At 43.5% G+C, this 21948-nt stretch overlaps 2 protein-coding genes across 2 annotated transcripts in view; one reads left to right on the top strand and one right to left on the bottom strand.

Annotated features, from left to right (window-relative positions):
* Nucleotides 1–101: 101 nt before the first annotated feature.
* Nucleotides 102–5408, top strand: npas4a (neuronal PAS domain protein 4a). The gene is made up of 8 exons (XM_017408022.3): nucleotides 102–600; nucleotides 961–1118; nucleotides 1213–1315; nucleotides 1410–1719; nucleotides 1826–1935; nucleotides 2057–2192; nucleotides 2307–4063; nucleotides 4158–5408. The coding sequence occupies exons 1-8, from the start codon at nucleotides 426–428 to the stop codon at nucleotides 4184–4186; spliced, it is 2778 nt and encodes a 925-aa protein (XP_017263511.1). The 5' UTR covers nucleotides 102–425; the 3' UTR covers nucleotides 4187–5408.
* A 3483-nt stretch (nucleotides 5409–8891) lies between these two features.
* mrpl11 (mitochondrial ribosomal protein L11) overlaps nucleotides 8892–21948 on the bottom strand; it is a 60310-nt gene continuing 47253 nt past the window's right edge. Inside the window, exons 3-6 of the mRNA XM_017408472.3 lie at nucleotides 17946–18041; nucleotides 10754–10847; nucleotides 10352–10511; nucleotides 8892–9134 (exon numbers count right to left, since the gene is read on the bottom strand). Coding sequence (XP_017263961.1) covers nucleotides 9014–9134; nucleotides 10352–10511; nucleotides 10754–10847; nucleotides 17946–18041 — 471 coding nt within the window. The 3' untranslated portion in view covers nucleotides 8892–9013. The remainder of the gene's footprint in view (nucleotides 9135–10351; nucleotides 10512–10753; nucleotides 10848–17945; nucleotides 18042–21948) is intronic.

The raw sequence follows: 21948 nt of genomic DNA on the forward strand, positions 1-21948 counted from the left end.
CTTACGTCGGTGTTGGCGCGTCGGGAGCCCCCCTGCTCCGTCGGAGTCCCAGGCTATATAAGTGACCGGCGAGCAGAGTCCCTCAACCAGATTTACGGGTTCCGGACTTCCCTGCGCCAGAGACGGCGACCACAGCCGCCGATTCACCTGCGCTCCGAAAGGAGGGGACGGACATCATCCAGCAGGCGGCCAGCCGGCAAGAGACTCGAGGCCGGGCAGGAGAAGGTTGATTTAAACCTTTTTCTGGAGGAAAAGAAGAAGAAAAATAAAGACAGCTGAGATGAAAGTCCAACAACACACCTGAGAGCTGCTTTTCTCTATTTTCCGGGTCTCCTAACACACCTGAGAGACAGGCCACTTCAGCACTCCGCTCACAAACTTTGAACCTGAAGGAATTTCACCAGTTCGCCGCAGACACACCAGCGATGTACCGCTCGACCAAAGGAGCGTCCAAGGCTCGACGGGACCAGATCAACGCCGAGATCCGGAACCTGAAGGACTTGTTGCCCATATCCGACGCAGATAAAGCGCGGCTCTCATACCTGCACATCATGTCACTCGCCTGCATGTACACCAGGAAATCCGTCTTCTTCACTCAAGGTAGGAACGAATTATTGAATAATGAAAAAAACAAACCCCGACCTGTTGATGATGCTGCAGAATCCGGTAGAATCAACAGGTGTTTCAGTGGCACCAAAGAAATACGATATCGGGACAATTTGCAGAGATGTGGTGGATAAAAGTATCTTAAATGATCTTAAGTGAAGCTGATAAAAGTGTGAAGATGTCAACGTGTCGCTGTCCGCGGTTCTGAAACGCTTTTCAGCTCCGTGCGCGCAGCCTCTTCGCTGTCCGCGGTGCTGAAACACGCTGTTCCTGCCGCAGAGATTAAACACCGTTAGATTAGGATTTATTAACGACGCTGTTGCCTTTTTTCTCCCCCCTTCCTTATTCACCTAGAAGCGGGAACTGCTGCTAGCCTTGAGGAGAGGTTTCTGTCCTTCCACGAGCTGTCGGAGCTGATGCAAGCGCTGCCGGGCTTCCTGATGCTGCTCACCGGGGAGGGGAAGCTCCTGTACCTGTCAGACAGCGTCTCTGAGCACCTCGGACACTCCATGGTGAGTCCGCTACACACACAGCGGCTGCAGCAGCCGTTTAAACCGGGGAGTTAGTTTGGGCTTAAGTCGTAACGTGTCTGTGTGTGCTTTTCAGGTGGATCTCGTGGCACAAGGCGACAGTGTTTATGATATAATCGACGCTGCAGATCACTTTATCATGAGGAACAATCTGTCAACCACCACATCACTTGAGATGGGTAAGGAAAATTCGTATTTTATGAGTCTGGAACGTGTTTATAACCAAAAAAGGGTTATGGTTAACATCTTGATATCTGTGTTTTTCCCCCACAGACCGTCTCTTCCGCTGCCGCTTCAACACCTCCAAGTCCGTGCGCAGGCAGAGCGCTGGGAACAAACTGGTTCTGATCCGAGCCCGCTGCCTCTCCGCCCCTCCAGCCACTACCACTGCCGGCTCCTACTGGACCTCCAACCCGGTGTGGGTGTGCTTCTGCTCGCCTCTGGAGCCCCAGCCGAGCCGCTCCAGCTCCGGGGCCGAGAGGGAGTCGACCTCCACCCCTCCCCTGACCGAGGCCAACCTGTTCCTGGCCTTTTTCCACTCCCAGCACGACCGCGACATGAGGCTGCAGGCCGCACAGGACAGGTGAGGTTTATTCTTCATTCTCTAACCTGTTGCTTTTAAAGTGAAGTGGCGAATTCTTCGGAAACATTGTGTTCCTGACGCACCCCCACCCACTCTCCCCCTACAGTGTGAGCGCCTATCTGGGGTTTGATGTGGCAGCTTTGCGCGCTCGCTCGTGGTACAGCCTCCTCCACCCACAGGATCTGTCACATGCCTCTGCTCAGCACCGTAGCCTTTGTAAGTGTACCACACACACACACACAGACACACACACACACTGTGCCCACATGCAAACAATGGGAAAACAACATGATGATTAACAGAATTACTGATGCCAACTTGTTCTGTTGTTGAACAGTGAGGGAAGGAGGAGAGGGCAGAGCTGAGATGGTGGTTCGTGTGCAGGCCCAGGATCTGTCCTGGGTTTGGCTCTACATGGTGCTTCAACTGCAGTCTGGAGACATCCCCATCAGGAGCAACAACTACATTATCAGGTACTTACTGCTCTTTTTCTTTTTAAACCTCACACCATCAGTATGGATGCAACAACTGATAACTGTGATAAAAACACAAACTTGACATTTCAGTTTGCTGTTTTCTTTTCTCAGTGACTCTGAGGCCTGGTCGGTACGTCAGCAGCTCAGCTCAGAGCACACCCAGCTGACCCTGGTTCTGAGTGGTGGCTCCTCTCAGCAGGAGAGCCTGAGTCTGCAGTCTCCAGAGACCCTCTCCAGTCCAGACCAGGTGTTCACCCCCGGCAGCAGCGGCCTGTCCGCCCAGTCCTTTGACTTCAGCACTGCTGGCTGCAGCGTGGGCTCCTCCGATGAACCTGGGAGCTCAGTCACTGAGGCTATGCAGGTGGAGGGTGACCCTCGCTCCAGCATCTCCTCTCTGGAGGAGGAAAGCTTCTTTCAGCAGCACCCTGCAGAGACTCCCTCTGCTGCCTCCTCCCCCACTCCGGTCACTGTTGAAACAGTAGCAGATCTAGACTTTTTAACCCAGAACATTCTCCTGCCGCCCTCCTTCCAGCTCGACCCTCCTGTGCCAGCTCTCCCCCTGCCTCTCCCCCCTGTGCCCACCTCACAAGCTCAGCAGACCAAAGAGTTTGTGTGCACTCCCCCTTACACTCCCCAGGTCGGTGGGGTCAGCTTCCAGTTCGGCGAACCCCTCTTCAGCTTTGACCCAACTGGTACGACCACCCCTCCACCCTCTGCAACAACTGCTACTGCCACCACCTCCCTGGCCGCTTCAGCATCCTCCACAGCCCCACCCACCACAGCCTCCAGCCCCACTCCTCCCACCACCCTGTCTGCAAAGCTCCCCCTTGCACTGCCTTCCCTTTCCACTGACCTTCTCTTCTCTGTGGAGCCCTGCACCAGCTCCCTGTACGAGAAACTGCCCCCCACGCCTGACAGTGATGGGGACGGGGACTGCACAGTGATGACCCTGCCTGAGGTACGGGGTCCGCTGTATGTAGATGTACCACTGGGACCCCTTCAGTGTCCCCCTGAAGGCCTCCTCACCCCTGAGGCTTCACCCGGGAAACAACCCTGCCTCTCCTTCTTCTCTCTCGAGCGGGAAAAGGAGAGGGCAGAAATATCCCTCCTTGCTCAGCACATCAGCTCCCTGGCAGAGGGGTTCTACCTGGATCCGCTCCTGTCCAAACTCTCCCCCACCTCCTCCCCTCCCTCCCCCTTCCTGTCCCCAGCTGCAGAACCTGCTGATTCAGTCCACATGCTGAGGGAGTTCTATCCCATCAAAATGTGGAGAGGTCTGGACATCCCCATCTTCCTTGATGACGATGAATCTCTGTTTGAAGAGAGCATCCTAGAAACCCTTCTGCAAGATGACTTCGCTCCTCTCCAGAACCCTGGACTCTCCTCCCCCTCCCCTTCGACCTCCCCTGTGCCCGATGCCTCCAGCCCGACCTCTCCTCAACCCCCAGTGTGCTGGCGCCAACCCTCCCAGTTTGAGGGAGTGGGCCACATCTGTAGCGTCCAATCGGCGCACCGTAACTCCATGGCCGGGTGCGGGGCGACTGTGGCAGCTGAGGCCGGGGTGGTGGTGGAAGGGGAGGGGCTAGGAGAGGAAGCGATGGAGATCGAGATGTCGTCATCTCCCATGTCCTCCTGCTCCTCCATCCCAGCTTCCCCTCCCCTCATCCTCACTGCCTCGCTGAGCCCCGCCACCTCCACGCCCGTCGCCTCGCCCACGCCCGCCGTGTCTTGCACTCAGTCCCTCCTGGAGGAACTGGCCGTCCTGGAACCCATGTTTGGGGCAGGTGCCTCGATCGCCCCTGGCTTAGGGCAACAACCTGAGTTGTATCAACTCCAATGTCATCCATCGCCACAGTGCTTCCACAAAGGTGAGAGTTTGTTGTAAATTACCTCAGTTTTGTAAACAAAATCAAAGCGATTTGAAACCCAGTCACTAATTTTCTCTTTTTTTCTGTTTTCCAGATGGGAGTGGAAGTGTTCCTCCGTTCTAAAATAAGTCTGTGACTTACTTCATTAAGTATGGCATATTGTCATATTTTGTGGAGACCCTTTTACTGAAAAGTAAAAAATAATTAAGTGTATAAATATACATAATGTATATACAACTTAAGGACTTCAACTCCTACATGTCTGCTGAGAACAAAGATTGGCTTTATATTTTTGTTCAGTCATTTATCTGTGTAAAACTACAAAAATGGTGCAACATTTACATGATGGTGCAGCTGCATGGACCCACAACTACCTGGGTTCTGAGTCCATGTGGCATCCTGTTAACGTTACATGATGTGATCAGACAGATGATCAAACCTCCAGATACGTATGTGTATTCACTCGTAGTGAAATATCTGTTGTGAACAAAAAAAAAAAAGAAAAGACATTTCTTGCTATTTCAGTAGTGAGATGAATTATAGCACTTTTTTGCCTGACATGCAGCAACGCAAACCCAAACCTCAAACGTATTAAAGTCAAATGTTTACAATCGTTTACAATCTTAGCGAGATCACAATCAGTAAATCAACAAGATTCCTTAAGTGAAATCCAACTAATCTGGTTCGAAAGCCTCACAAAGTAACAACAAAACAAAACTTACAAACAGTATTCAGATGAACCTGAGATACTTTGAGCTTTGAGTTTGCGACTTCAGACCTTTAAAAGTTCATATCTCCATCTAAAATCTTCTGTATCAATGTGATGTGCCAAAAAAAAAAAAAAGAAAACAAACAACAACAACAACAAAAGAAAACCTGTGAAGGGATCCTGGCATGTGAAGAGCTGCAGAAGGTGTTGCTGATTCTACAAGGTGAAACCCAGAAGCAGAAATGTTTGCCAGGACTCTGATCATGCCACAAACCCACTGCTTCTCTGTACTGTACATTAAGACTCTGAATGTGGACTCAGCGGGTCCTCCTCTTCCTCCCTTCTTCCTCTTTTGTGTTTTTGGCCAGAGGGCAATTGGCTGGATATTCTTGCAGCATCAATATTTGCAATGCTGGCAGCTTATAGCGGCTCCTGCGTGCCCGGACTGGCCCCCTGACCCCCTGACCCGCTGAACTCTGAACTCTCTTCGTCATGTCCATTTTCGACATGGACAGTTTCACATCGACGTTCCCCTGGAGCTGCGGTGTAGTGAGGCACAACTGACTTCTGCGAATGAGCGATTCTTCTTTTTTGAGAGGGGTTAGAATACAAAGGTTTTGTTTAAAAAAAATAAAAAAGGGGACGGGGTGCTATTTCTATTAAAAAAACAAGAAAAAAACAAAAACGACACGGGTTGAGAATGGTATAATTCCCATGGTGTCGACATGCTCGTAGAGTTGTCTACGGTCAAGTAAAGGATTGATTCCTACGTTCTAGCTATTAAAGGCTAAGTTATAATATACATGTGTAAAAATATATATATATATAATTATATGTGTGACATTAAAAACAGATGTTAATTCATATGCATTATGTCCCAGGATGTAGGCATATGCTCTTTTCTGAAAGGTTGTACACATTTGTACATTTGTATGAAACAGTTCTATGGTCTGTACATAGAAGAGAGAGATTTTTATTGCAAAAAAAAGATGGAAAATAATCTAAAACTTATCTTATTTCCTGCAGAATGGACATTGTGAACCAGTGTTCTATTGTGATGCTTATAAGTGTATTTGGTTGTCATACAAATGCATTTATAATAAAGTGCACTTAACGCTGCTGATGCATTTGTGTCGTCACAGTCAAGCCCTCTGTTCCTTCATCATCACCAGCATCATCATCTTCTTCTTTTCCCCTCCCTCCCTCTGCGTTTCTTCCCCCGGAGCGAGTTTCGCTCAGCAACAGCTCTGACGCACACGTATGACGAGACAGAATGAGACACTATCTGACTCAGACTGACGCACACGCTTGGCTTTGAGGGTTTTTATTTTTTTTCTTGTGCGAGGATGTGCACACAGGAACACACAGATGGCCTCCCACTTATGACGACACACGCACACATATATATAATAGTAGGACTATAACCCCCTCCCTCCTCCCAGCACACACACTTCTTTACAAATCACAGTAGCCCACATTCGCTGATGTACCTGAGAGGCGCTCAGCGTGGTGTGAAGCTCCATATATAGGCATTCCTCATCTATTCTCAGCTTCTATTCAGGGGGAATCAGGGAGGGGAGGGCTGAAAGTGGGGGAGACAAAGAAAGAGTCAGAGGAGGCTAAAATTAGAGGTACAGTAAAATAAATAAATAAAAGGGGATGTGGATCGAGCTGCATCTCCACACAGCGGCGAGAGCCTAAAATCACAGACCAAAGAGAATAAAATATGAATGTGTCGTTTTTCTTAATGCTGGTTTTGTGAACAGAGACCATGTTTGATCAAATGCACCAATGCGGCTCCATTAAAGAAAAACAAAACAAAAACAAACAAACAAACAAAAAAAAACCCATCTCGGCTTGAGGTTTGCATCTATTCCCTGTGCAAGTGAACATTTTGTTCCAGCTCTACCTGCCGCAGTGTCGCTGCTGGAGGTGAGACCTGCGGCTGACTGCCGCCATCTTCTGGATGAGAGCGGTAACTGCACCTCCTCCTCCTCTTCTTCCTCCGAGGAGCCGACTGCAGGGTGTGTTTGTGGAGGAAGTCACGTGAGGCAGGCAGAGGTTACAAGGAGGGCAAAGAGGGAGGACAAGTTCACTGCAGCTCAGTCACATCTGAGTCTGGATCAGGATGCGACCATTTAAAGCCTAAATAACCAGAAAACACAGGACTGGGAGTCACGGAAAGCACCGCTGTATCAATAATGAGGGAATGTTTAAACCATAATACACATAATATACTGTGCACAAGGTTTAAACCACTTCTCATTTACCCAGACTTTCCTGCAGTCTTTTAAAGTGGTCTTAACCGTTAAACTTTGGCTGCTTTTTTGTTCATTTTCTGTCCTGTCCTTGCACCTGACATTACTAATTATTCAGCAGAAAGTTAACAAGCGAAGGACAATAATAAGAAGAAACTATTTACAGCATCTGATATCGTGTAGGAAAACGATGCATAATCCTTCAGCTGTAGGAAACATTTGTTAGGAATCACCTCGTTGGAGCAAAACTCCTATTTTATGCGTCAAACTGTGAAATCTTTAGTGCTTTTATAGATTCAGCTAAAGAAATGAGAACCAATTGTGTCTTTGTGACGAGACGCTTGGAACAAAGTGCCTTAAGATCCAGTTTAAAGTTGGTTTAATGCCAAGTTGTTCGTCTGTGTCGACACAGAGCTGGTTTATCTTTTTTATGTCTGAATGATTCACAGGTCAGATAAAAGTGGCTTAACCAACAGAAACATCCGTCTAAAAACTGGTCAGGAAGACAGGAACTGGACTGAAGATGAGTGAGAAAGCAGACAAAGTAAAATAAAATAAAAAATGAAATGAAAGACATTCAGAAAGTCAGAAGAACTACTGATTGAGATCATTTTAAAAGGTTAAAAGAAAGTCTTTAGAAGCAGAAAGTAAGAAAATAAAGGATGATTTCAGACTTTACTCTGCACCATATATTATGAACTTTCAAAACTAATAAAGCAGCTGAAGCTTTGATGGAGAAACATTTTGTTTTTCTTCTTGATAAAGAATCTCAACAGCTTGATGGTTTGGGATCTCCTTTGTTATATTTGTTATAAGCAGACGTGGACTGCAGGTCAGTTCAGCTCCTGTTGTAGTTTTACGCAGAAGGGAGTTCGACGTTTTGCTGAATCACACTGAAGCTGAAATAAAAGCTGTCAGGATGAGAGCGTTTGCTGCTTTAACGAACAGTTTGACCGACGTGGAGACTTCAGTTATTCAAATAATCTACAGAAGATCAAGCAGGCGAGTCAGGATGCCGTTTAGATTTGATTTTTTTTGTAGACAGATTTGAACAAAAACAAATTCCTGGTCCTGTGGAGAAAACATTACAAACTTGTTTGAATAAGGACATTTAAAAGCTTTAGGAGGTTCTTAATTTCTTCCATTCTTTTTAATTTATTACTTCTTAATGACTCAGCTTTTGTCATTTCAAGCAATTTTTTAAATTTAGCCTTGAGTGAAAACAATAAAAAACTACTTTAAGTGTTAAAAAAAGTGAAGCTCATCCTAAAAAACATGTTTCTTTTCACTTTTTGTAATCTAACAGAGCTCAAATCAGTAGAAAAAGTACCTTTTCTAAAAATACAAAAGAAGAAAAATACAAACAAGGAGTTAATCTTCACTTCTCTGCATCTAAAGCTTCATATCTGTAGCTTCATCTCAATCAGTTTGTGCTGCACATCTAACAAGATTTTAGGATTAAGTAACAAACGTTATTAGCTGAAAGGTAAGATTCCTCTAACAGTCGATAACATCCGATCATTTCAGAGGCAAACATTTTGGGGTTTGTGTTTTTATTAATGCGCTGAAGCGTTTAGATCCCAGACTGATAGGAAATGTGTGAAATATGGAAGAATCCATCTGCCAACCTGTCAAAGAGCCAAACTGCTCCGAGAGGTGTTAATAATAAATAAAAAACCATCAAAGAGACGGAGCATAAAAACCTTTCCAAGACAGAAAAATGACATCCTCGGCATCCCGGCTCAAAGGAGATAAATCACTTCGGGTGATAAATAAAACCTGAGAGGATGTTTTTCTCGTGGCTGATGTAAACGATGATACCATCTTTAGATCAGGTGTGAAATGAGGGCAAAGAAAGAAGTCACGTAACAGATGACTGTTTATTATTATTATTAAACACAGCATTAGGAGAGTTTCTACACGAGTCTGTCACACGTACAAAGTTAAAACGAGCAGGAATGCAGGAGTCGGCGTTGCAGGTTTTCATCTCCTTTTGCTCGACGGAGCGTCGCTGGCGGCGGCTGCAGCCGCTGCGGCTTCGGCATCCGCCTTCAGCTTCTCCTCTCGCTGCTCGAGGAAGGCTTTGTACTCTTCAGCCGACAAACTGGAGGAGGAAGAGGAGAAAGAATAATAAAAAAAGATGCTTTGGTTATTACGAGAAAACAACAACTCCCCTCGCGGACGACCGACACAACATCACCAGGCTTCCAGAAGACGCTTCAAGCTGCCGTCATTAACTCCAAATCATTTTGGGGATCAGCGCCCCAGAATCAAAGAGCGCCGTCCTCTCTCTAAACTCGCCACATTACAGCAGCGCCGGAACAATCCTCCGGGGAGGGATCCGCTGTTAGACAGGCAGAGATACCAATCTGTGCAGCGAGGGCTCTCACAATAAATCCTAATGTGCCCGCAGCCGCTTGGAAGGGAGTAAAACTGTACTTCATTAGGTGAGAGAAAACAGAATAATGCGCCCGAATACCAACAGAGAGTGGTTGATGGGAAAAATAAACAGAGGAGTGTGTTTGTCCTAACTGAGAAATATCTGGATATATGAAGGAAACGCAGGTGGAGATTGGGCCGCCGGGGAGGCAGCTTGGTTTTGTTGCATCTGAACAAGAAAACTGCAGATTTAGAAACTCTAATTTACATGACTTTATCCAGCTGAATTTAATCAGCTGTAGATGTAAAGCCAATGATTGCTTTCTGAGAGTTTCATTAAAATGTGTCTAGTGGTTCATGAGATATTTTGCTAACAGAGAGACAGAGCTGACTCCAATAGTTAGCAAAGTTTTAGGCAAATATTTTGGAAAATCTGAGTGCTTGGAGCTTCTGTTGGGGATGACTCTCAGCTACTGCCACACCAAATTTTAGCTCAGTTTCTTTGATGAGCAGCCAGTGATTACTTTCTGAAAGTTTCACTGAAATCCATCCAGTGCCTCATGAGATATTTTGCTAACAGACAGACACACAAAAAGGCAAAAACCCTTATTGTGTGCCTTTTGCCTTTTTGCAAAGCTTTTAAATATTTACTACGCTAATAAACAACACAGTTTGTTGTTTGTTAGCCTGTTTAATGTGTGTAAATACAGCCGGTCTGATAACAGAACCTCATCGTGTACGTTCAGGTCCTTGCTGCTGGATCACTCAGGATTTGTGCTTTAATGTGTTAAATTAAAGGTTTCTTCTCCTGAGCTGCATTTAATTACCAACTTTAACTGCTCCTGCAGCACATGTGCTCCCTCTGCTGACCTCTAGTGGAGGTTTGGGGGCGCTGCACCCTGAAACACTGAACCAAGATCAGATGAGACGACAGGAACTCACTCGTTGACCACCTGTATGCCCAGCGAGCGCGCAGAACCGATGATGCACTTCACCACGTTCTCCATGGACATGTCCCTTATCTTGAAGCACTCGTCCTGAGCTTTCACCTGCGCAATCTCGTACACGGCTCTCACCGACACCATCCCTGCCGTCTCTTGGCCTTCCGACGACGAAACAGAGAGAAAAGGAAGAAAAGAAATCGATATATGTATGAGGAAAAAGTCTCTGTGTTAGGAGCCAGCGGATGAAACAAAGCTGGAGCCGACTTGGAGCAAAAAGGCGGAAATCTATAATTCTGCTTTTCTTTTGTCTCAGCTGCGGTTCCCTCAAGACCAAGGGAGGTAAAATCGACTCTGTGGACAGATGTGTGTCCCCTACGGTTTGAGCACATGGATGTCTCACCTGTTTTGCTGGCTCCTTTCTCGATCCCCGCCGCTTGTTTGAGGAAGTAAGACACGGTGGGCTGTCCGATCTTCAGATCGTACGTTCTGTCGGGCTGAGGAGACACACAGGAAGACGTTCATGTAGAGAACAATCAGCGCCGTCCACCCGGGTTGGACGGATTTTACACTCCTCATTTCCCCAGAGATGACCCAGCATCTCTGAGGGAGGGGAGAAAAAAAAGATTTAGTTTCAAAACCTCTTTCATTTGTTCACTGAGCTGTTAATTAATCCCAATCGCTGCCAAATCCATCTGTTCTCACAAGTCGCACAGATACAGCAGAGACAGATTTATTATTTGAATTCATCGCGTTGGTTCCAGAGTCGGTTCTTTGTCGGCTTCTCAGAGAAAAAAAAAGAAGAAGAAGACTGAAACGTTTTATCAGCTGTTGCTGTTTCCACTGGTTTAATCCACTCAAGTATCAGCATGACTAACATCTAATCTGTCACAAGAGGGACTTTCGTCTCCCTAAAAGATAACTACCCAGTGATTTAAAAACAAAAAGACGACCCAAGCCAGCCATCTCTGTGCCGTTCCAGGAGGGAAATGTGAAGGAAAATAAATGAAAAGTTAAACGGGCTGATTTTAAAAACCTTCAACAAACCAAATTAAATACAGATTTCTTGTTTCAAACTAAATCAATTCACTATTTTCTCAAGAATAATAATACCTGTGATCCAATCAGAGTCTGCTGAGTGAACCTGACTCACCGTTTAAATAAGATGTATTTAAATTACACTAATGTTTTTAATATTTAGATTTATGAGTCTGGTAGTTGTTTGGCTTTTTATTCATTTATCTGCCGCAGCTTCTTTATAGAAGATGGAAATCTCAGCTCAGGTTGGAAAATACGGCGCTAAAAAAAGAAAAAACATTTTTCCAAACAAACTCATTATTTTTTGTTCTTTTCAAAACACTTAAAGAGAAAATTTTGGACCAAACTGTGAACTCCTTTTCACATGATTGTGTTTGGCTGTTGAGCTCACAAACATGTAGGTGTCAGTATTTTAACAACAACAACAAAAAAAAACAGACAAAAACATGAGCAGGATTAAAAGTCTAATATTCTGGATGTGAATGCATATCGCCCACCGCCTTTCAGGCCAGAGTTTTAAACTAAAAATCATCTTCTGTTGAGAAATAAAGGAGTTAAAGCAGTTTAGGCCAAATTAATTAATTAATTAAGTTGGCTAAATATAATTAGCTGTGGCGGCCATCTTGAATTAGCTAATCAGGTGTTCAAACAACAGGTGGAGGTGGGTGATAAAAATAAAAAAATATCTTTAAAATATTTTGTGAAATGCCTTTTTGAGCAAAAGACCTTTATTTTAATATTTTTTAAATTGCCGCATTTTGTTGAAATGAAACAAAATATGTAATTTTTAGTCTTAAACGCAGCGTTTTAGAGAACTGTCAGTGAAGTTTTTGACATTTTTTGTTCTTTTTAAAGTTAAATCATGGATTTTTGAGAAATGTCCAAATATTTGAGCATTTATTCATCATCTTGTTTGATTTTAAGCTTATTTAAACCCCAGATGGTGCTGAGTTCCTGCTGAGTTTGTGGATCTAACTTGTTTTATATCTTTTAGGGGAAATGTTCCTCTGCAAACATGCAAACTGTTTCACACAATAATCCCATAAATACTGTGATTATGATGAAGTTAGAGATTTTTAACCTCTTGTGGACTTATGAAGAAACAGGAGGGTAACGACAAAAACATTAATAAAATTTTTTCTTTACATTAAAGCGGTGGATCAGTTTCAGCTTCTCCCACCTTATACTGTAGAAAAACCTCATAAATTTAACGTTTTTCCACATGTGATCACAAAAACATGTCCCAAAACCCCACAGGAAAGACGTGCAAAACGTGTGTCGCATGTTAATTTAACCTGAAGCTGTGTGAGGGTTGTTTCAAATAATAAATTAATTTGGTAAAGTAAAATCTAGATTTATACACCAGTGTCTTCAAGTCTAATATTGATTCTGTTTTAACTGTGTTTCTGTCCTCTTCAGTGGAATGTTTGGTTTGCTGCTGCAGGGAAAGAAAACCCTTCTGAGGCCGAACCCGAAGAGGAAAAATGACTGAATCAGTGCGACAATCTGCAGCCGAGTGATACTTCGACACTGATTCATCCTCGAAAGCCTCTTCTAGTTTTGCACGCAGCCATTTGATCCACGGACGACATTAACTATGCACCACCACGCTCCGGAGATGATGGAAAATTGATCACTCATAAAATAATACTCAACTTTGCAGTAAACAAAACTGACTCAATGAGCTGTTTTTATTAGTATTTTTGTCTGCCATCGAGCGCTGCCGAACATCTGCTCCGTCGGCTCATTTGTTCACCGTTTCCATCGAGCCCCCAGGACCAAAATAAAAATAATCTTTTCAGACTCGCCGAGTTATTCAGACCCATTTTTTTTTTTTTTTTTTTTAAAGTTGGTTTTACTGCCTGGCTGTGGACCCTTTATAAACCAAAAACTGACACAATGATCCAGTCAATAAATCATCTGCTAGGAAAAATACTTTAGATCAATTGTTATAAAAGAAGCAAACAGTCGACTGTAGGCTGAGCGGAGAAGATACCACATGGCTGGTGATTTGTCATCAGAGCCGTCTTATCTAACACTAGTGACCTTTCCACAGAGGAGACACAAGTTTTTTCCTTCTAAAGAGAAGCTATTGCTTGTAAAAGCTCCTAAAGGGGGTTCTTTTGGTTTGCTGTGCTATTTTATTAAATAAAACAAACATTTGCTGCAGAGGCTCTTATGACAGGCAAAATGAGAAAGTGAAAAATTCAGCTCCTGCTCCTGTGCAACAAAACGAGCGAGAGGAAAGATGTTAACTCCCCTCCTAAAAAAAAAAAAGATTTGGGAAATGGTTTGAGCTGTGAGTAATTCATCTTCCTACCAGTTAAATGAGAAGAGATGAGCTCAGTGTAGCGAATAAAGGCTGGGAACAAACAGAGCTGCCTGGATGTGTCTAAACGTGACTGAATCTGGAACATCTCTGACATCTTTTTATCTGCGTCTGTGGACAATAAAACAACCGCTGCGTCGTCGTTTCAGCTCCTTGTTAAACAGAAGCTTGCTGCTGTTTAACCAGGTTAACAAGAGCTTGATGTATATTAAAGTCAAGTTTTCTGTACATATGACGTTCCGTACACACAACCACTGACCTTCTTTTACTTTTCTGTTCTACACTCATCGACTAAAACCAAAAAATAAAAACAGTGAAAGAGGCTTGTGTCCTTGGGTAGGACACTTCACCTGCCTCGCCTACTGGTGGTGGTCAGAGGGCTCGGTGGCGCCGGTGTCATGGCAGCCTCACTTCCAGGGCAGCTGTGGCTACAGTGAAGTTTACCACCATCAGAGTGTGAATGAGTGAATGACTGACTGTAGTGTAAAGCACTTTGGGGTCCTGGGTCCAGATAAAGTGCTATAGAAGTGCAGGCCAGTCACCATTTAACATCTGTCAGTGTGCAGAATAAATAAATATGAGAAACGACAATCAGAAAAGAGGTTTGTGAAACCAAACTTCTTGCTGTTATGGTAAAAACTAGGCAGGTGAGAGGACTCAGTCTGAGCTGCACTGTGGTTATTTCTGCTTCTGAACTCAATAACAGCTTCGATTCCTCCTCCTAAGCTCCACAAGAGCTTCCTTTCGTAAACAAAGTCAAGGATGGGAGAGTTATTTCTTGTCAGGGCAGGACTTGTCTTTGTTGCAGGAGCTGATATTTATCTGTTGACTGCGTGCATCTTTGTTTCCGACATGTATTCAGCTGTCTGCTGACTGTGGCGCCTGATAAATGGCCCACTCTGCTGCATCTCCATCCGTTTTACACCACAGCACTTTAACACAGAGGAAGAGTGAAAACATGCAGTTTTATGTGCTTTTTTTTCAAACAAAGGCTCCTTCACACGTTCAGTTTCACAGTTTTAGACGTCTCCGGACTTTTATTTTCTCTCCCCAGATTATTTTTTTATTCTACATGTCGTCTTCTTTTAAAAATCTTTTTAATCTGTTCTTATTTTAAAAACACATGAGTACTTTTCAGCCCGCAGAAGGTCAATGAAAAATGAGGAATTAGGAATGAATCATTCTGCTCACAATCTCTCTTTATTTTGAAACCGACTTTTGTGGTGCTTTTATTTTGAAGGCGAGTCGGCGTTTACTTCAGCAGCCCCTGTGCGGGTGCTAGCAGCAGAGTCTCTCCTCTGGGAGCGAGTTACCGTCACGTCAGAACACGGTGAAAATACAAAGAGACCGATCCAGGATGGAGAGTTGTTTTTAAACAAGTTCTGACTGAATTCAGCAACAAAGCGGTGAGTTTAGTTTGCAAAGTTCGGGGAATTTTCAAAGTTGGAAACTTTCCAGCTGGAGTTTAAAAGACTGAAAGTTTGTCCTTAACAGGGATTATAAATACAGCTGGGGAGAATATATTTTAGCATAATTTTGACTGAAACAACCAGATTTTATTTCTGTACAAAAAAAAAAAAATAACTATAAACTGTCATCTGAGCATGTAGTGAGAGATGGAAACATTGAAATTTAAGAAGTTTTGTTGAGAGTTTAGTTGTGAAATGCAATTTACTGAAATTTGTCTTGTTTATCTAGATAAAATGACAAAACAACAAAATAACATTCAGAATTGTAAGAATAAAATGACTTTTTCTGTATATAAATTTCAATTATTTTATGTGATACATAGTTTACTCATTTTCAGAAAATATGAAAAAAAAAATTAAATGTGAATATTTCTGTTCAGAGTAGTGTATGTGAATTTAGTAAAGGATTTTATCATCATCATACCAATATTAGGTCATTAAATTAGTTTCTTTTATAAACTTTGGGTCAAACTCATTATTTGCCTAAGTCAAAATAAATGTTTATATTTTTGATTGGATGTGATACAGTTTTGTTTAAAGTACCCACAATTTCCAGTCTATTCCCATAAATTCCCATAATTCCCAGGGAAAGTGTCCGCCCCTTTCCAACCCTGCTGGAAAAGAAAACATTGTTTTTATAAACTGTATAATAAATCAGCACAAACATCAGAAGCTTTGCTGCCCGAACTGTAAGAAAAGCATCCAGGAATGGAGCCGTAAGGCTGGTTTCGTGATGCCTCACAAAACAAAACAAAACAAACTCTTCTGTTCTCTGATGGAGAGTTTATTGAAGGCTGTGTTTTTTCTACCTCCCTGTGTGTGGAGAACTTTCCACAGACAGGAAGGCAGCAGCAATCCAAGGTTTAGATCCTCTATCTGACAATCACCTAAAATCTAATTCAGAAATGAAACATGACTGCAGTGCACTTCTTCAAACCCAACAAGAATTAGATTTTTCTCACTGGAGGAATAAAGAAATCCAACAATGAGCTACTTTACATTTATTTGATGCTGGTGTTTGAAATGCTGTAAAATCCCTTTTTTCCACAACTAGTTTAATAAATATTCATCATTTACATTAAAGTTTAAATTCTTAAAAACACTGGTTCAGCTACAATGTCTACTCCTTGAAGCTGATGAAAATCCTATTTATAGCTAATTATAAAATTTAGATTTAGCAGAACTGAGTTTGACCCGTTGGTCCGGCGCTCCTCAACAGCCCCAGCTCCACACTAGAATAAAGTAGTTTATTGCTTTTTTTAATTAGTCCAAGATTCAACTCTTTTTCAATTTGCTCCAATTAAGAATAAAAAAAGCAGCACCTGATTTATTACTGGTCTAATCTGAGACTGACGAGACGTGTTAGCAAACGCAACTAATGGCAGATGGTCTGCAGAAATCTAGCATTTCATGTTTTAATCTGGGCAAATCTCAAAAGGTGTTTTTTGAAATGTGTTTTGCATTCACAGACAAAGATGATGTTACTAATGAACCTGGTTCTGTCAAAAAATCATGGATTCAACCACAAACCTGGTCTTTAGCGCAGAGAACCAGCTGATGGCACCAGTAAGGCTGTATGAGTGTCTGTCAATGCAGAAAAAACAAATACTGATGGCTAAAATGGTAAACTCTACCTCTGATGTGGTAAACAAACTAGAGAAAAGGTCACATCATGGCCGCTCTGTATCTTTCATATGAAATCAATGCACTGAAGCACTTCTTGTTTAAGCGGTTCATTTCTAGCTTTTAGAAAATTCAACAGGGTCCAAAACACTTTATTTTCCCTCCTATTTATCCAGACCTGTAAAAATACAGGAGGCAAATGTCTCTGCTTCTCATGTCTGCGTAAGAATCCTGTCAAACAGGTGCAGGAACCAGACTGAGAGGTGGGCTGTGTGCAGTTTACTCAGTTGGCACGGCGGCAGTAAATTTAAAAATCATTTCTGCATTCTGTGATGTGTCACAGTGATCTAATATTGCCAAATGAAATGCTGTAATGCACAGCATACAAATGAGCTGCACAAATCCACAGTTTCTATAGTGAAACCACCCGATGCCCATCTGTTTTTATAATGCTGGACAGAGCCAAAACGACTCCCGCCTCCCCTCCCGCGCCTCAATGCCACAGCTACTACACCTGAATAAATCAGTGGCATCAAACTTCTCCTCTGACGCTACAAGTGAACTGTTTTAAAGAGAGATGCAGCTGAAACACGCTGCTCGCTCGTATTTAACTCGATTAAAAGCCACCGGTAGATGGCACTGACGGATAGCTGCAGCTGCGGTGGCGGAGCTGTTGCTGGATATTGCATGTCAGAGTAAATTCATGCCTTTTAAAGGATTAGGCCTCCCCTCTTTACATCCCAAATCTCATTATAACACACATTCAGCCAGCTGGGATGACACAGCTTCTGATTTAAAGCAACACAAAAAAAGGCAGGAGGGAGGTACTATAGGTAAAAACAAAAACAAAACAAAAACAATAAAACAATAGGCGTTTGAGGGGAGAATAAAAGGTACAAAATTACGACACTCATTTTCTGAGTAAGTCACATCTCCTGCATGTGTTTAATGCCTCTTGACTCCAAGTTCCTCTGGGTATTGCTTCCTTAATGAATGCAAATGGAAAGGCTTTCTTCAGCGGTGGAGTATGAATAATGGAAGTGCTGTGGAGATGTTATGCAGCTTGTGGAATTAACGACGCTCGTGTGAGGGATGGTGTTAAGTGGAAAGGTGAGGGATGGGTTAAAGCGAAGCACCTTCACATGGATCTTGATCGGGAGAGGAATGCCCTCCTTCAGCTCTTTGGTTTTCTCATTGAAGTCCTTGCAGAACTGTCCGATGGGGATTCCTTTCTGCATTGGAAAAGAAAAAGAAAAAGAAGAAGAAGAAAAAACACATGAAGAAAAAGGTGGTGAAGGCTTGCTTTAAAATGTATGAGCTCACAAATCATTCAGCTGAATATCACTGGTGTCCCATTGTGCTGTCAGAATACAGATGCCCCGGCTGCTGTCAGTCAATCAAAGCTTCAGACGTTCTGACAACACTCACACACAAACAAACGGTTCAGGAGCCGAGTGAGTGTTTGTGTGCGTGAGGCCCACTGTTTTTTCCAAAGAGCGCCTGTCACGAGAGCTATGACTAAATGCATGTTGGAGCCCAGAGCCAGAGGAACCCCGTGATAAATGAGCTCCCATTTTCTGGCTCCTGCAAGGCCGACCGGAGCGAGAGCAAAATGGATGGGTGACATTAAGTCAACACCCGCCCGGCGCTGCTCCTTTGCAGCATTCCTCTTTGGAGATGAATTCAGTGGCAAAGACTAATAAAGAATCTAATTAATACAGCTGAAATTTAAACTGACCTTCACCCGTCATCCTTCCCAAAGGCAACACACTGATTGAAGTGTTCATTTTAGAAATGAGGGTGGGGTGAAAAAAATGGGTTTTATACACAGTTTAATGGAGTTGTGAAGCTTTATTGCTGCACAACAGAGCACACACACACAGCAGAGCACATTCTAATAATGGATCTGATGAAAAGTCAGTCATCCTGAGACATTCGTCAATGACAGGCTGGGGATGACTTTTATTTGAAGTTAACGGAGCGGTAAGCCTCTGAACATCATCTTCACTAAAGGTTTAAAAAAGAGAGAGAGAGAGAAAAAAAGCACCTGACGAATGCAAATCAGCCACTCGATCGGCATCACTCCATCACTTCATCATCAGCGTCTAAAATGCTCCTCATTACCCACTCGCGTCTCTTTGCATCCACGAGCACGATAATAACAACAAAGCGATTGTTATTTCGACATGTTACACAAGTGATGTGCTGAAACAACACAAAGGGTTATTGTTTTGGCTCGTGGGTGCTATCTGGATTACAAGATCATACAAGAGAAATGAAACTATGTCCCTGGAGTCCTCACTAGGCTTTACCTTCCTTCCTCTTTACACTAATTAACATAAACCCTATGGGAATACCTTCCTCTCATACCCTTCCCTCACTTCGACTCCCATAAAAAAAAAAACACAGGAAAGGTAAACAAGCAGGGAGGGGGCACTACAGGAAAGTCTAATTAAATATGGATTAATATAAAGGCTGTGATGTTGGGTATGAGTCAAAGCAAACCCTCGGGCTCTGCTTCATACGTTCAGTCCGTTCCTTCCCGCCTGTTCAGTTCCCGCCAGATAATGATCTCGCCTTCTGACTCAGACAGCTTTTCATGGCACACAAAGCCACGGAAAGGGCCTTCCTGACCGGGAGGAGATAATGCCTGACGCCTCTATAATGTGCTTAAGCACGGACAGCAAGGCACTGCGCAGAAAGTGAGGGGGACTGTGCTAAAGATAGGCTGCATGCTGGCTTTCCTGTTCTGATATAAAGTTAAAAAAAAAAAGGCTCTAACAAAAATATGTAAAATCCTGAAGAGAGGCAAATAAGACTGAGAACAAGAGACATGACCTACTTGAGACAACACGCAGTTAGTATGCAAAAGAGGGAGACGATCATAACTTAATAAGCTGTTTCACTGCCTCAGAGATGAAGTTTCATATTGGCCTTAAATTATTTACTGGAAGTAATTTCTTGGATTTAATTAAAGGCCTAGCGTTCCTTGAAGAAACGGATATTATCCACAGCTTTTCATGCTAGAGTTTAAAATTAAGATGCCCTTTCTTAAAAAAATGAAAAAGTTAAAGATGTTTTGGTCAAATCTTGAAAATAAAGTTATGCATTATTGCAAGCATTATCACAAGATCGTGTAAATCTGTTCGTGCTGAAAGTACGTGTTGGGAACCAAAGGTTACCTTAACTTCTGTAAAACTGACTGAGTTACAGTCATTTTTGTGTTGGCTAAAGTCAGCTGGCTGTATTGTTTACCTCAAAAGTTAATCAGTTGTAGATCAAAAAATTACTTTGAGAGTGGTTTTATTGGCATTTTCAGGCCACGACTTTCAGTGTGCACTGGGGCGATTCGCAGCGGAGTATGAGGAGGTCGGGTTGGGAGTCAGCTTCTTTAAGTCTCAGGCAAATGGTTCTCAACTGGAAAAAAGTCAAATGCTGTCTTCGGGAGTCTCTGCCTCAAGCTGAGGAGTTCAAGTACGTGGGAGGCTTGTTCACGAGTGATGGTCGGATGAAGCAGGAGATGAATTGGCATATCAGTCTCATATGAAGTAGTAAGTAGAAGTAGTAAGGGGAAACTAAGCCAAAAGGTGAGCTCTCAATTTAATGATCAGTCTACGTTCCAACCCTCACCTATAATCATGAGGTAAGCAAGCAGCTGAAATGAGCTTCCTTTGTAAAGTGACCGAACTCAGCCTTAGAGATGAGATGAGGAGCTCCATCATCTGGGTTAAGCTCTGTGTAGAACCACACCTCCACACCAAAAGGAGTCAGCTCAGGTGCTTCAGGCATTGGATGCTTCATGGAAGCTTCCCTCTGAAGATTTTCCAGGTACATCCCACTGGGACGAGACCCCAGGGCAAACACAAAATTCACGGGAGGGATTATATATCCTCCCTGGCCTGGGACCGCCTTGGGATCCACCGGGAGGAGCTGAAGAGTCTCTGGGGTAAGAGAAGCCTGGGTTTCCATCCTGGAACTACAGCATCCGTGACAAGACCGTGGATAAGTGGCAGAAGATGGATGGATGGCAGAAGAGTTTCATTAGAATCTGTACACTGGATCATGAGATATTTTGCTAACAGACAGATGTGGTGACTCCATCAGTTAATGGCAATTAAAGGCTGCTACATACTCCGCAGGAAGCCAGAAAATAGTTCTCCCTCCAAGGTCATATTTTTCCTCGCAGACCCAGTTTAAGAGTTTCTCCAGATTAATCTCAACACGTCATCTGGGCAGAACTTTTTCTCATATGGGGTCGGACAATTATTGTGTGATTGACGCCGGATCAAAGTTTCGTTAAAATCAGTTCATTGTTTCATGAGATATTTTGCTAACAGACAGACAAAGGAACAAACACATAAGCACATTATCATCCACCTTTGGGTGATAAACATGTTGATAACGGCGCTCTTTAAATGTGGCACAAAGCTGGCACCTCATGAAAGCAACGTTCTGGGCCGGCTCCGCCAAACTTCCCATGATATTTATCAGCAGGAGAAAGCTGGAACGGTAACATCCATGTGCCGGCCAAAGTGCTAACCCCACTCACTGCATCTGAGCATCTAATAATCCACGAGTCCAAGCTGCCGGGTAAATCCTCGCTCCTCAACTGTGGCTGATTAGAGCTCTCCAGTATAAAATGGCTGCAGCCCGTCAAAACTATAAGGCAGGAGCCTTCTACGCCGCTGGACACGGGTGTTCAGCCGCACATCTTCAAAGCCTTTTGAGATCCTGGGCAGCAGGATTAGAGTCTAATCTATGTAGATATTTCTTGCTGTCAAATCGACTGGTAAGTAATTGCTACATGATCCATTTGAAATCAGCGCAGGGGGATGAGTCTTATTACTCATAATTATGGAAGCAATTAGACATTTGCAATTAAAATCTGAGACGTTTCCGTTTGATTTGACCCTTCCAACATATTCCCTGAGGTCTTTTTTTTGACACCCCGTCCGTGTTAATGTGATTGGCCTTTCAGCTTCACCAACTCTTTTTAACAAGATGTAGCCCTGGTGTGGCAGAACGCGGAGGGAGGAGAGTGGAGATGGAAATGGGAAAAAGAGGGAGACAGCTGAGGTATATTAAAGTTGTCAGAGTGTGGCGAGTGCTCGTGGTCAATATTTGAACAATGAAAGAGAG

The sequence above is a fragment of the Kryptolebias marmoratus genome, linkage group LG9, assembly GCF_001649575.2.
Source record: "Kryptolebias marmoratus isolate JLee-2015 linkage group LG9, ASM164957v2, whole genome shotgun sequence".
Classification (NCBI taxonomy): domain Eukaryota; kingdom Metazoa; phylum Chordata; class Actinopteri; order Cyprinodontiformes; family Rivulidae; genus Kryptolebias; species Kryptolebias marmoratus.

What these genes read in the sequence shown, in the direction of transcription:
- npas4a (XM_017408022.3), top strand. Translation starts at nt 426, where the DNA reads ATGTACCGCTCGACCAAAGGAGCGTCCAAGGCTCGACGGGACCAGATC. An exon ending in ATCCGTCTTCTTCACTCAAG is followed by an intron (nt 601 to 960) that starts GTAGGAACGAAT and finishes TTATTCACCTAG; the next exon opens with AAGCGGGAACTGCTGCTAGC. An exon ending in CTGCAGGCCGCACAGGACAG is followed by an intron (nt 1,720 to 1,825) that starts GTGAGGTTTATT and finishes CTCCCCCTACAG; the next exon opens with TGTGAGCGCCTATCTGGGGT.